Source organism: Impatiens glandulifera, chromosome 1 (assembly GCF_907164915.1).
Source record: "Impatiens glandulifera chromosome 1, dImpGla2.1, whole genome shotgun sequence".
In the NCBI taxonomy this organism is placed as follows: domain Eukaryota; kingdom Viridiplantae; phylum Streptophyta; class Magnoliopsida; order Ericales; family Balsaminaceae; genus Impatiens; species Impatiens glandulifera.
In genome coordinates, this window is record NC_061862.1 from 123,393,822 (window position 1) to 123,408,475 (window position 14,654).

At 33.0% G+C, this 14,654-nt stretch overlaps 1 protein-coding gene across 1 annotated transcript; it reads left to right on the plus strand.

Moving 5' to 3' along the window:
• Nucleotides 1–12,219: 12,219 nt before the first annotated feature.
• On the plus strand, nt 12,220–13,773 carry LOC124942055 (aldehyde oxidase GLOX). Its single transcript, XM_047482467.1, has one exon. The coding sequence runs from the start codon at nt 12,235–12,237 to the stop codon at nt 13,771–13,773; it is 1,539 nt and encodes a 512-aa protein (XP_047338423.1). The 5' UTR covers nt 12,220–12,234.
• The last annotated feature ends 881 nt before the right edge of the window (nt 13,774–14,654 follow it).

Sequence of the window (14,654 nt, forward strand, 5' to 3'; positions counted from 1 at the left end):
TGGTTCTACTTCCGGATAATCATTAGCCAACAAACATTTACAATGGGGATATTTAAATCAAGACATGGAAATGTTGGAAATTGGCAGTTCTGTGCGAACAAATATTCTTTGGAAATGTGCAGAGGAAGATCTTCAAAGGATCAAAATGTGTCACTTTCGTTCTGATACAAGTCTACTATTAAGTCTACAAGCAGTAGGTAATTGTTAGATGAATAGTTACCTGAGTTGGTATAAAGCTCAAAAGTAGTTTTCAAGAAGCAGGTAACCGTCAAGAGTACAACTGTCAGAGTATAGTGTTCAAGTAAGTAGTTACCTAGTTTGAGTCGGCGTTGCATTATGCCTTGGGAAGCTTCAACTACATTAAATGCTATACGACTCCTTTTGACCAACTGTACCAACCACATTAAATGCAAGTCAGAAAGAGAAATATGACCGTTTTCATATTTCTACTATAAAAGGAGGAAGCTGAAGAACTGAATACATATCTTGATCCTTGGACAGCCTAACATCAAGAAATACAACTCTTTGAACAATCTTGAGATCTTTATCTTTCAAAAGAACAACAAGCATTAAGTTGTATTTGTGAATCAAGTGTATTATTATTTTGTGTGAGAGTTGTAAAGTGAATATCGAGCAGTAAATAAGTCTCGAACGAGTGTTGTATTGTGTTTTAATATTCCTAGCGAATATCCTTCTTGTTGTTTAAGAAGATGGGTGACGTGGGGGTTTTATCTCCGAACATCTATAAAATCCTTGTCTTGTGTTCTTTATCATTTCCGGTCATTTTATTATCCTAACCGATTTCTTCTTACTTCAACCGATCCTTCCTCATTCTTCTTTCTATCCGATTTGTGTGTTACTTCAGGCTGAAACAAGCTACTTCCGCACTTGAACCCAGATCAAGAGCTTGTGATAGACTATGTAGTGTTTAGACCGATGTTAATTCTTAATCAGATTAGCGCCAAACGTTGTGAGTGTGTAAGAGTTCTCATTTAGCCGGACCCCGGTCCACTATTGGCGATCCCGATCCCATCAATGTGCCTATCGAAAAATATAGAAGCTCACTAGAAATCTTCTAGTCGTTTCTCTTTAATCTCTCTTGTTCTATGAAACACACTCAAGTCTCTCCCAAATGTTCTCTTATTGGAATTTAACGAAATTATCAACCTCATGTTAATTGCCTCATTTTTAAAGAAAATTAGTTTAAATACCCTAAGGAAGGGGTAAGTCGGTTTCATTGGCTATCGGTTCAACAAGTCAACTAAGGACTCACTTGGACCTTAAGGTGAGTTTTAGTCAAGTGTCCCTTGTAGGTAATAGGTCAACCTTCAATCTCCAACTTGAATCACCCAGTTTCATTCCTTGTAGCCCGAGTTGTGATTTTTTACAGTCAACATTTTCTAGTTCGGTCTTTAACAAGTTTTTTTCAACCAAGACTAACATGCTTTAGAGAATTACTCAGCCCATCATTCAGACTGATCTTGCACTTGTTGTAAAGGTGAGATAGGTATCTACAACTCTTATGTTTCTCACCAATGTCAAGACATATCATAGATCCATGCATCTTCGATAGAATGTCATTGACTATTAATTTGATATGTTAGCTTACGAGCGACCTAATATGGGTTTCGGAAGAACTGCGAGCGCTTCTAGTGTCTTTGGAAAGCCAACTCAAAGAGATTTTAAATGGTAGCTCATTTAACCACAAATGTTTGGGTAAATCAAATAATATGAATTTTGAAGTCGCAACTAGCTTCAGTTCGTTCAAGGAATGAAACTAGTGTATTTGCATCAACTTGTGTAGATGTGTAGACCACCTTAACCGTTGAATGACTACCTGGGACCGGTTCTATTCGGTTAGGGTGTGTCTCAACTTTCCTACCGTAGGTAGAAATTCATTTTTGAGACCTTATGGCCCGAGTTATGAATTTTAAATCAAATGTATGTTTTGTTTGACCCTATATTAAACATCTTGTCTTGCATCGACAAATCCTCGCGACCTAGAGTGTTAATCCAATATTATGATAAAACAATCTTGTAGAGGACTCTCCAAACTTTAAAAAACATCAAATATCATCCAAATCCATCAAGCATTAAGGTCTAGACGATTTTTAGAAGTTAGGGTCATGGTTGGTCTTCCTTCAACCCGAACACACTATGTGAAGAATTCTCCATGAGTTATTACATGTATAACATCCACTGAGGTAACAATGAAGTTATCCCGTCTGTTTGAATGGACTTAACATAGTTGACTCGCATTGAAAGACTTATATACAAAATTGTCATTAGCAATATTATACTCAAAATTCATAATTTTTTGAATTAGTTAATCAAAACGTTTAAGGTCTCCCAAGTTCCGAGTTTGTATGAAAATGACATTTAGCACAAAAAAGACCATTAAAATAGTTTTTTTTTTTACATTTTGACAAATAACAATAAATACCCAAAATTTATGATTTTCCGAACTAGTAAATTTGAAGATATGACTCATCCAAATATTGAGCATTTTGAAAAATCAATGTTTGCACCAAGTTCAAAAGGGAAAATAGGGCTAGTTTTTAAATGATGCTTTTGTCTTTGGTCTCCCAGTACAACAATCAATTATGATCATCATACAAGACAGACCAGGTAGATTTATTTTTATTTTAGGGGTGTAAAAATGAGGTGTATATAAATTTAGTTTAGATTAGGTGTTTCTTTATTTAATCCAATTAGATTATTACAATTAAGTAGGAAATTTAATTAGGTGATTTAGAACTCTAATGCATAACCAATTGAAAAAATCAAACGTAAAAAAAAAGATCAAAACAAGAACAACAAGTAATTTAAATTTGTATATAAGTCGAAGTACAAGAAGATTGATTGCTTAAAATGTATTCAATTTTTTTTTAGAAGTTATAGGGAGCTTTTAAATTTGTAAATTAATTATTTTAATATAATTTCATGTTAGAAATCAAGTATGAATATCATATTGACCCAAAATTATTTTAAATTCTATATTTGGGTGTAGAAATCGAGTGTCTACAAAATATCCCCTTGAACAAAATTTAGAAAAAGTATGATCTCTTAGTAGAACACATGTCCAAGCTTGACAAATAGGAACTGATTTACGATCACGAATCTACAATTATTATTTTAATGAAATAGTAAGACACCACGTGAAGATGTTGATCCTCGTTGGAATCTTTCTCGTGTATGATGAATTAAACCTGCAAAAGAAACATCATATCACATTGTATCTCATTAAATTTTTTTTTTTGCATAATATCATGGGATGAATTATCGTCAGTTGTCGATCAAATGAATGATCGAGTCACATAGGTTTATCCTGGAAGTCGTAAAAGTGACATGCATAGCTTGGTATGTGGTTTCTATATAGTTTTATTCAATTGACATGAAATAAACATGAAACGACCAAATTTTAAAAAAAAATCTATTTTCGGTTTTAAGATTTATATTTTGAGTGCATTTAAGTTTGGGGTACATCCAATCATTTAAACATGTTTCCTAAAGGTGTTAAATTATGTAAAAAGCTCAAGTTTATAAAATTTCATAGAAGCTTCATGTTTGTTTTTCTAAAACATGAATTGATCTTGTATTAGTTATTTGGGATTGGTTATTATTGTTGTTAAAGTCAAGGTTCATTCAATCCAATAAAAAAAATATAAAAAAGGAGTCACCTCAACCTGTTTTCCGACATGAACCACGGCCGAGATTGAGGGTCTATGACCCGATTTTTGACCAAGAAAACCCATGTGCCTTTTCACTTTTCGACTGAGGGATCTAGCCTAGTTTTCAACCGAAAAAATTAATCTCCTGACCGAAGCCGCGACCGAGGATTCAAACTTCACACCCGTCTGTTCAACCGAGAGATGTGACCAATAATGTCAGGGTCAAGGCTTCGACCAAGAAATCATGGTCACAACCAATGGCTAACGACGTGAAATTAGGGTCGCAAATGATGACCAACGACTGGTAAATCAGGGTCATGGCATATGGCCAGCGACCAGTAAGTCATGGTCACGACCGATAAATCAGGGTTGCAACCAATGGCTAGTGACCAGGAAATGAGTGTCACGATCGATGGCCATCAATCGGGAAATGAGGGTGACGATCGATGTCCATCAACTAGGAAACCAATGTCGTTATCGATGGCGAGCGACTGAGAAATTAAGGTCATTGGTGCCTCTTTTGCTTCACGACCGAGCCCATGCGTCTGGACCGCGAACGAACCTCGATGGACCCTTACTCAAACCACACTTTTAGGTTTAACATGGTCAATTTGTTTGTACTTTAATTTTTTTTTATCATTTTTCTTGGTTTTTCTTCATTTATATGATTTTTAAAAAGTCATAAAAAATAAATATTTTGCTATATATTTCCAAAAATGGATTATTTGAAATTTTATCTTGGGACTATATTTATTTCATGTACTCATTATGAATTAGCTCTTCGTTAGAGATGCATTTATTTTTTCCAAGTAACATAATTTATTATATTGTACTATGACTATACATAGGCGCAGTACTAGGAATACATTGTGAGATGATTTTGTTGACACGTGTAAGAATCAGGAAAATTTATAATTTATTAAATAAAATGGTAAAAAATCATATTTTCTTAACTACCCAAAGATTTTAAATAGAGACCATTATTTAGCTATGCATAAGAAAAAAAATGATATTGCCCTTTCATGAGTGTCACCAAGCCGTCGACCAAAATTTTTTTTTTCCGATTTCTCATGAAGAAAAATTAGATAACGACTATAAAAAACTCTAAAGATGGTCTAACTTTGTCAAACCCTAATTTTGGTTCCTTATCCCGTTTATAGGATTCTACAGGAATGTAAGCTACTGAATTTAGCGAGGATTGACATTTTTTGAGCACTTTAGTCATGCCTACCATTTTGGTTACATCATCCATGTTTATGAGATTCAAGACGAAGGTAAGTGATGAATATATACTATCGAGTTAACAAAAAAATAAAATTTTCAAAGAGTCGATTTTAAACGTTACACTTGTACTCAAAACTCAAAGTCTAGAGGAAAATGATTGGAAATTGAGTTTACATTCAGCGAAGCACTTGTTATATATCATTTAGGCAATAATTGAAGGTAATCGAGCACTTAAAATGACTTTGTGAGGTTCAGTTGGACTTCTTCGTACATAAAACCCAAAATTTGGAGGGAAATAACTCACAATTAGGTTTTAATTCAATAAAAAAACGTGTTAAACGTTGTGCAGAAACATTGATGGACAAAATAGTACTTTGTTAGATATCATTTATCTCTTTATAGTAAGAAAAAGGAAGCTAACATAGCACGTGATTTTCAAACTAATGAAAAAGGGATCATTATCAAGAGTAAAATCTATCGGTAATAACCATATATCTCTCGGTATACATATAATACCGAGAATTTGAATGGACTCTCTCGCAGAAAAATCTCTTCAAATAAACTTTGCATCTGTCTCTTCTCTAGTGATTCCGGAAATGGTCACGATGTTGAAATCTCTTGAAAATTACTGGTTGAAGAAGTTTATGGCGTTCATGCATCTTTCACGAACAAATGGTTCGTGAATTCTTCGAGACTGCAGGATTCTTCAACAATAAGTTCATCCGTGCAACTATTCACGGTAAAAGTATTTGTTTTAGTGAGAAAACATTCGCTCTTTTCTTCCAACTTCCATCAGAAGGGATATATGAGTTCCCTTCCTCCTCTGATGAAGTTTTGTCTGAGATGAAACTCATCTTCTCAGACAACTCTTTCGAAAGGAATCTCCTTCTTGTTGAAACTCACGGGAAGAGCTCCTGCCTAAAAGTTGAGTTCTCCCTGCTCAATGACATCATCTCCAAGTCCCTTCTGACTAAGGGATCCTTCTATATCTACTACAATAAGGTATTTGAGATAATGGTGGCTATTACCAAGGGTGTAGCCATCAACTGGTCGAAAATTTTTTCGACAATTTGGCAAAGATGAATCTCTTATCCAAAGAAACCATCTAGGTATGTTGCTCCTCTGCTGTCTCCTCATAGATATTGGACCATGTGTTCACTTCAAACCCTCTAGAGTCCTGAACAATCAAAGAGTTCTTGACTACGTTCTTAGGGTAGGAAGACTGAAGCTGAAAAGAATAAATTGGGCGCTCCTAAGAGCTGAAAGAGCATATTAGGATTCTTTCGATCCCGATTATGTTAAAAAGGGGGGGGGGGAAGAAGCGGTCTAAGTCCTAGAGAGAATCAATGGTAGAAAGGGATAGAAAAAGACCCAACTTTTTGTAGCTTTTGGGAAATTTTTGTTTAAGTTGTTTATCATCCCCAGATCTTTACCAAATATATAAATATATGAACTTTTGTTGTCTATCAATTGTGTCTATATGTCTTAATCATTTAATTAAGTTTTAACATCATCAAAAATGGGGAAATTGTTGGTTCAAATTATTTTGATTAAAATAAACTAGAGAATAAACTTATTTTATGCTGACTTTATTTTGATGATCTTTGTTAAAACTTAGTTGTGAACAAATCTAAGTTGTCTATTTGTTTTGTACAGGTGCATATATAAGACTATGCTACTTTAGACGTGGTCTAAAGTAGGGTATCTTAGACGTCATGCGTAATTAGACGAGGTCGTCTAACTCTTTTAGACGAGATCTAAAGGGAAACATAGTTAGACGAGGAAGTCTAACTCCTTTAGACGAGGTCTAAAGGGAAGCATAGTTAAACGAGGTCGTCTAAATCCTTTAGACGAGGTCTAAAGGGAAGCGTAGTTAGACAAGGACGTCTAACTCTTTTAGACGAGGTCTAAAGGAAAGCATAGTTAAACGAGGTCGTCTAACCCCTTTAGACGAGGTCTAAAGGGAAGCGTAGTTAGACGAGGTCTAAAGGTAAGCGTAGTTAGAAGAGGTCGTCTAACTCTTTTAGACGAGGTCTAAAGGGAATCATAGTTAGACGATGACATTTAACTCCTTTAAACGAGGTCTAAAGGGAAGCGTAGTTAGACGACGTCGTCTAACTCTTTAGACCAGGTCGTCTAACTCTTTAGACGAGGTCGTCTAACTTTTTAGATGAGGTCTAAAGGTATGCGTAGTTAGACGAGGACGTCTAACTCCTTTAGACGAGGTCTAAAGGGAAGTGTAGTTAGACGAGGACGTCTAACTCCTTTAGACAATATCTAAAGGGAAGTGTAGTTAGACGAGGACGACTAACTCCTTTAGACGAGTTATAAAGGGAAGCGTAGTTAGACGATGTCGTCTAACTCCTTTAGATGAGGTCTAAAGGGATGCGTAGTTAGACGAGGACATCTAACTCCTTCAGACGAGGTCTAAAGGGACACGTCTAATGCCTTGCTTTAGTAGCCTTCTGAAGAAAGCATACGTCTAACCACGATTAACTAGTTGTATGCTACTCCTACTCCACTTACTTATGTTCAGTCTCATAAACCAGTTAATTGTATCAAATTAATGAACGCCAAGTACGCATATATCCTTCCAACTGTTTGTCCAGTACAAGATAGTATCAGAGGATATTCGGCGCACTACCAGTTCGGTACGGCCACGATCCTTTTGCTTAGAGTATGTTGTACTTTGGTACTATGGGCAGCCTTCTAACGGACACATGCCACATGTCCACAAAGAAGATTCGACTGTTAGTGTCCTTCTACTACAAATAGATGCTCAAGGACAACGGACAAATTGCGCTCTTTCGGTTACCTATTTCATAATCTTACTATTGCTCTTACTGACTTCTTACATCCTTCAAGATTAAGAGAGAAATTCAATTACTATCTAGCCGTGAGAACATTATAAGGTGAACAGAGGTTGTTTTGTTCAACAGAGAGTTAGTTAGCTTAGTTAGTTGTATTCGATTCAAAGTATTTAGTGGATATCCTTCGGGTTGTGGAAGAAGGGGTGACGTAGGAGTTTTATCTCCGAACATCCATAAAACTCCCTAGGTTCTTTTCTTTCTGCCATTTACATTCGGTCGTTCAAAGCTTAAAATCCGACGAACACCTCCGCACTTGAATAAAAACATATACTAATCCCTCACAAGATTATAATTGAAGAATTTATCGTTAGATGCTAACAATAATCAGACCCTTGTCTCTATTGGTAGCACCGATCCAAACAAAACCTTCGCAATTAGCCTTTCCCAACACTTAGAATTATTTTCATTTTTTTGGGAAGATTCAAAACCGAAAGATTTTTAAAAAACCTTCACAATTATTCTTTCCCAACACATAAAATTTTTTTAAATTTTTTTTGGGAAGAGTCAAAATCGAAGGTTTTTTGAAAAACCTTTGCAATTACCCCTTCCCAACACTTAGAATTATTTTCAGTTTTTTTGGTAAGAGACAAAACTGAAGGTTTTTTGAAAAATCTTCGCAATTACCCATTTGGGGAGAGTTAAAACCGATGATTATTTGAATAACATTCGCAATTACCCAAACCCAAACACTTAGAATTTTTTCTGTTTTTTTATAGTCAAACCCGAAAATTTTATGAAAAAACTTTCGGTGAAAAGTCATATCACCGAAGGTTTTACATACCTCTAAGAATCTATTTTTAATCACAAAAGGTTTTTACCTCTCGGGATCAATACCGAGAGTTTATAAAACTCTCGATAAAAGTTGTCGGTAAAGGCCCTTTTTTTACAAGTGTCAATTGATTTGAGAAATTATTCAATGTGATTATAAGTAACCTCTAAGAGGTAAATTGTTTCTTTATTGCTCAATATATGTCTTCGAAATTAAGGAAAGTTTCTCTTTGAGCTGATTCAAGAGGGGTTAATAGGGAAGGTCAAGCCTCAAAGGCCTTTAAAAGCTTCATCACCTTCACCTTCAAATGTATGTTCCGAACAATTTGTTCCATTCTCCATCAACATTCTCGTCACATCAAGGTGACCAACTAGACAAGCATTATAGAGTGTAACAAAGTTCTGTCAGTCCCTCGTGTTGACATTTACATATTCGAGAAGATAGTTGAGACAGTCTACATCACTGGCACGCACAACCTCAAAGACTTTGTAGAATGTAGTCTTCTTTAGGGAAATGGACTAACCAAAGTTCTTAGGTTGTTATGTCATTAATTTGAGTTTACCCTTTTTGAAAGGACGGTAAACATTTGGTGGAGGTTAAGATTGATGACAACTATTAGAAGTGATTAACAACATCAGCATGTAGTTTAGGGTGTTATTTGTGTATTTGTGTTCTCGTAGCGGTGTAGAAATCCTTTTTAAGAAGTAGAAGAATCGTTAAAAAAAAACAATAAAATTAATGAAAAGAAAAGGATGAGACCTAATTTTCTTTTTATTTGATTCCTGGATGCGGATGTCTCCAAATAGATAATTTGGTGTGATAAAATTTGAATGAGAACTCCTTCACTCTTAAGTAAGTCCGAATTTATCATAGTTTTCTACTCAAAGTAAAAAAAAATAGTTACCATAGTTAATATATATACATATAGATTGTTTTTAAAAAATGTCATATTAAATATGACAAAATTTTATCACAAAAATCTTACATTAAAAAAACAATAATAATTAAAAAAGAGTTTGATATGAAATTATGTGTGAACTTCTTCAAATAGTATTAAATTAAAAAACTGAAATAAAAATCATATAAATTAATAAAAATAAATTAAAGAAAAATAAAATAGTAGAATAATGGGCACGGATATATTGCATCTTAATATGTGCCCATCTTTCTACCCCTAGAACAAAATAAAAAATAAAAATAAAGTATATAACAAATATAAAAGAAATTTTTTAAAAGATGTAGTTATTTATAATATTTTTAAGCTACACATTTTGAGATACAGGAATCTGTGTCCTAAAATAATATTTAAATTTATATAAAATATATTCAATTATAAAAGACATCTTTTAGACATATTAATTAGTACAAATAAAATAAGAAATTTATTTTAAATAACATGAAATCGAAAGCAAAGTTTGAAAAAAAAAATATAACAATTATATGTAAATAAAAGTATCAAAAGCTAAATATTTATTGAAAATAAAATAAGAGAAAAGAAATAAAAATTAAACTAATCCAACAAATTTAGCCTAATTTTAAAATGTCATACCACATTTCATAGAAAATAATACAAGTTTTTTTTTTCTTTTTATATTTACGTATATAATCTCCTTTAAAACTACTTTCTCGCTCTACATTTGAAACTATTTTTTTTTTTTTATTTCTATCCTCTTTTATTTAATAAACCAAGTTGCAAACTAATATTTATATAAATTTCATTTTTTTTAAGTAATCAAAGTAATTTTTTCAATTAATACAGTGAATACAACTGAACGTTAAAGAACTTGAATATGATAACATAATATTTGGTCATAGACTTCCCAATAAATGTTATGAGAAGTATAAATTTCATGTTTTGGATTATTTTGTTGAGAACATCAATTAGAACCTCTAAACAAATTAACATTTATTTCAGATTAATTCTTAAATTTAAAAGAATTTATCTTTTATAACTTATTATTGTTGAAAAAGAAACTTTAAAAAATTAAATTAGCAAACGAAAATAATAGGAGTGGAAGCACTTAGGAAAAGGATTCATCAAGAAAACTTTCATTTGCTATCCCTTAATAATATATCTCTTTAACTAATAAGAACCAGATATTTTGTTTTCTTTTATTTATAAATTTTAGTTGAATAACCAATATTAAATAATAAAATTCTGGAACTCTTCATTTGTTTTAATTTTTTTAAAATAATATTAAATAAGAATTTTCTTAACTATAGTTTGATATATTTTTTTTCTCACTATGTCTGCCTTTCTGTTTTTATTGTGATCTTTAATTTGATCATGATAAAATTAGCATCCCATTTAAGTACCTGCCTGCATATACTAAGCATTTTCGGATTTCTAGGCTTATTATGTGATTTATTCCAATAATCACGCAAAATCTCTTGTGCCTATTATTTCTCTGCTTTTACATTAAAAAAAAACAATTAGTGCACTTTCTTGCATGCCTCCTAGCTATATGTATATTCTTGCCTTATATATAGCATAAAAATATTAAATTATTGTATTTATATTAAAGCTAGCTAACCTAATTATTGTTCTAAACATTCATATCATGTGACATTTATATGGATGATTTACCCACCGCAAATAGTTAATTAAGTAACATTTTATCTCATTTTATATATTCATTTGAAGCACTTGAATAAAATGTTTTATTAATGTACAAGAATTTGTTTAAACTTAGTTTATTTCAAATATATTGATTTCTAGTGATTTGAAGAAGAAATATTTTTTTTATAAGCAGATTTAAATGTATTGATATAATTATTAAAAAGAAATTTTAAATATTATTTAATAAATTGAGTGAGGCCATAATGAAATATAAGATTAAATGATATTTCATTATAGTTAGATTAAAACAAAAATAAAATAGGTCTTGTCCTTATATGCTAAACAAGTTAAGATCAACCATATCAATTTTAATTATTATTTAGGTCAATTTAAAAACTTTATCTGTGTTATAATGGGGAACTTTAAATGCCAAAATATTTATTTTTTTTCTTTAGATATCTTTTCGGAGCTAAGTGAGATAATGTTTACAAGCAAAACTTAGTTAGAATTTAGATATGACGTTTTTTAATAATAATAAAATAGAGGATTGATAAGGAGCACAACTTTGGGGAACGACTCGTACAACGAAAGTCACATCGCTGTTATACTAAAGTGATATCGCTGTTATACAAAAGTGACTTCGTCCCTTTTGTATAACAACGAGGTCTCTTTTGTATAACAGCGATGTCACTTTCGTATAACAGCGAGGTCACTTTCGCTGTACGAGTCGTTCCCCCAAAGTCGTGCTCCCAATCATTTTTCAATAAAATATGACCCAAATGTAAATGCTGAAATACTTTTAAATGGATATTTTTGTTGTAGATAATAGGTTTTAGTAATAGTTTTAATATATATTCAAACAAACATAACTATAAAATTATTAAATATATTAGGTTCAAATATGCATTATTTATATATATATATATATATATATATATATATATATATATTCAACCCATTCTCATCCAACATAACTAGACATTATTACTCACCAACTCCAAAATGGGCAATCACTTTGTACCAATTGCAATAAAATTATGTCTTCTTCTATTCTATGTAGACATGATATTTTCTCAAATTGTGGCTCCCCAACATGAAGGAGAGTGGCACATTCTTCAAAACAATGTTGGAATATCCCCCATGCACATGCAACTCATAAGAAGCAATCAAATCGTCATGTTTGATCGGACTGATTTTGGTCGCTCGAATCTATCCCTCCCTAAAGGTGTTTGTCGACATGACCCTCATGATTCTTCTCTCGTGGACGATTGCACCGCTCACTCTATACTATATGATATTGCTTCCAACACTTTTCGACCACTTTTCATACGCACGGATACTTGGTGTTCCTCTGGCTCTGTCCTTCCTGGTGGAACCCTAGTTCAAACTGGGGGCTACAATGATGGTGATCGTGTCGTTCGAATGATATCGCCTTGTAGACACAAATTTTGCGATTGGTCCGAGTCTTCCCATTATCTATTGAAGCGTAGATGGTACGCTTCGAATCAAATTTTACCTGATGGTCGAATTATCATTGTTGGAGGAAGGAGGCAATTCAATTATGAATTTTTCCCTAGAAATACTAGATCTTCTTCACCTTCAAGTACTATTTCGTTTTCTTTCTTGCAAGAAACTAGAGATCCTGAAGAAAACAATTTGTATCCATTTTTGCACCTTCTACCAGATGGAAATTTGTTTGTCTTTGCCAATACTAGAGCTATTTCTCTAGACTATCGACGAAATCGTATAGTCAAAGAGTTTCCTTCGATCACAAGAAACGATCCCCGAAACTATCCTAGTTCGGGATCCTCAGTTTTGCTTCCTATAGACGATACCCATACCAATACCAATCAAAACAAATGCATCAAAGTCGAGGTCATGATATGTGGCGGGGCTCCAAGGGGTGCATTTGGAGCTGCAGGGCATGGACACTTTACTCCTTCCCTGACCACATGCGGTCGCATTCAAGTAATGGATAAAAACCCTAGATGGGCCATGGAGACAATGCCCATTGCCCGAGTTATGGGAGACATGATACTCCTCCCTAACCTTGATGTCCTAATCATTAACGGAGCTCAATCGGGAACCGCTGGTTGGAATAATGCTGGAAATCCTGCGACTCGACCATTATTATACAAACCTGAGTCCACGCTAGGTAATCGCTTCTCAATCCTATCGAGAGCCTCAAGGCCGAGAATGTACCATTCTTCCGCTATCCTCATCCCCGATGGTCGCGTCATAGTGGGGGGGAGTAACCCACATACCTTTTACAACTTCTCTGATGTCCAATACCCAACCGACCTAAGTTTGGAAGCCTTTTCGCCGCCATACTTAGCCGCAAATCAAAATCCTTTGCGCCCGAGGTTTATAGATTGCGACGAAATCTTGGTCTACAAGCAACCATTTTCACTGACTTTCGAAGTAGAGAACTTTCAAAAGGCGGGCATAGTTTCGGTCGTCATACTTGCACCACCATTCACTACACACTCGTATGGCATGAATCAAAGAATGGTGAGGTTAAGGGTGAGTTCATTGACTCAAGGACATTCCCACACAAAGCATACAATGATCGTACTTGGGCCATCCATTCCAGAGATTGCACCATCAGGATATTATCTATTGTTTGTGATACATGCGGAAATACCAAGTTCTGGTCTGTGGGTGAAGGTTCAACAATAGCTATCTCTTGTGCCAAAGTACTTTGAATCAGCTTTTATGTCAACACAATTAATAGTCCAAGTGTTGTTTAAAATAAATTTAGTATAGATAGTTTGTATTATGAGCTCACATGCCTTTTAACTAGAAACTAAACTTTAAAATCAACTATAACTTTTACTTATTTTATTTTTACACATACTGAATTTAAATTAAAATAATTTGGATCTAAGTCCTCTATTTCACTTAGTTTGTCCGATTAAACTATCTATTTCTTTTATAAAAAAAAACAAAAACTACATATTTGTAACAAGGTCTAATTCTTTTCCTTCAGAAGAAAGAAAGTTTTGTGGAACTTAATTACAATGAGAAAACAAAACAATAAAAATAATACAATTAAAGAAGTATGAAAATGGAAAAAATAAATTTGATCATTTAAAATGTATTTTTTTTCTTGCCCATGTGAATTGTGTTAGAATAAAGATGCACTGTTTTCTCTATTCAAATTGACTGCAGTACTATAGGGTAATGTATCTTATACATTGACATGACCCTCACTTGAAGCTTTTATAAAAGAGAATACTAAGTTCAATTATTTTTAAAGTTAAAATATAATTATATATCTTTATATTATATAATAAAAATATTAAAAAAACTAAAAATAAATAAAAACTATATAGGAAGACACTAAAAAACATTGTCAAAACGCAACATATTGGTGTAACGATTTTGTTAAGTTAATTTTTAAGAACGGTAATCCATATTGCAAATATTTCAACTATATTTCAACCAAAATATTTTTGTATGTAAAATATAATTTGAAAAATATATATCGTAAAATATATAACTAAAAATATATATTTTTTAATTTATATAAATATATTATTGCAACAAATCTAGTAATA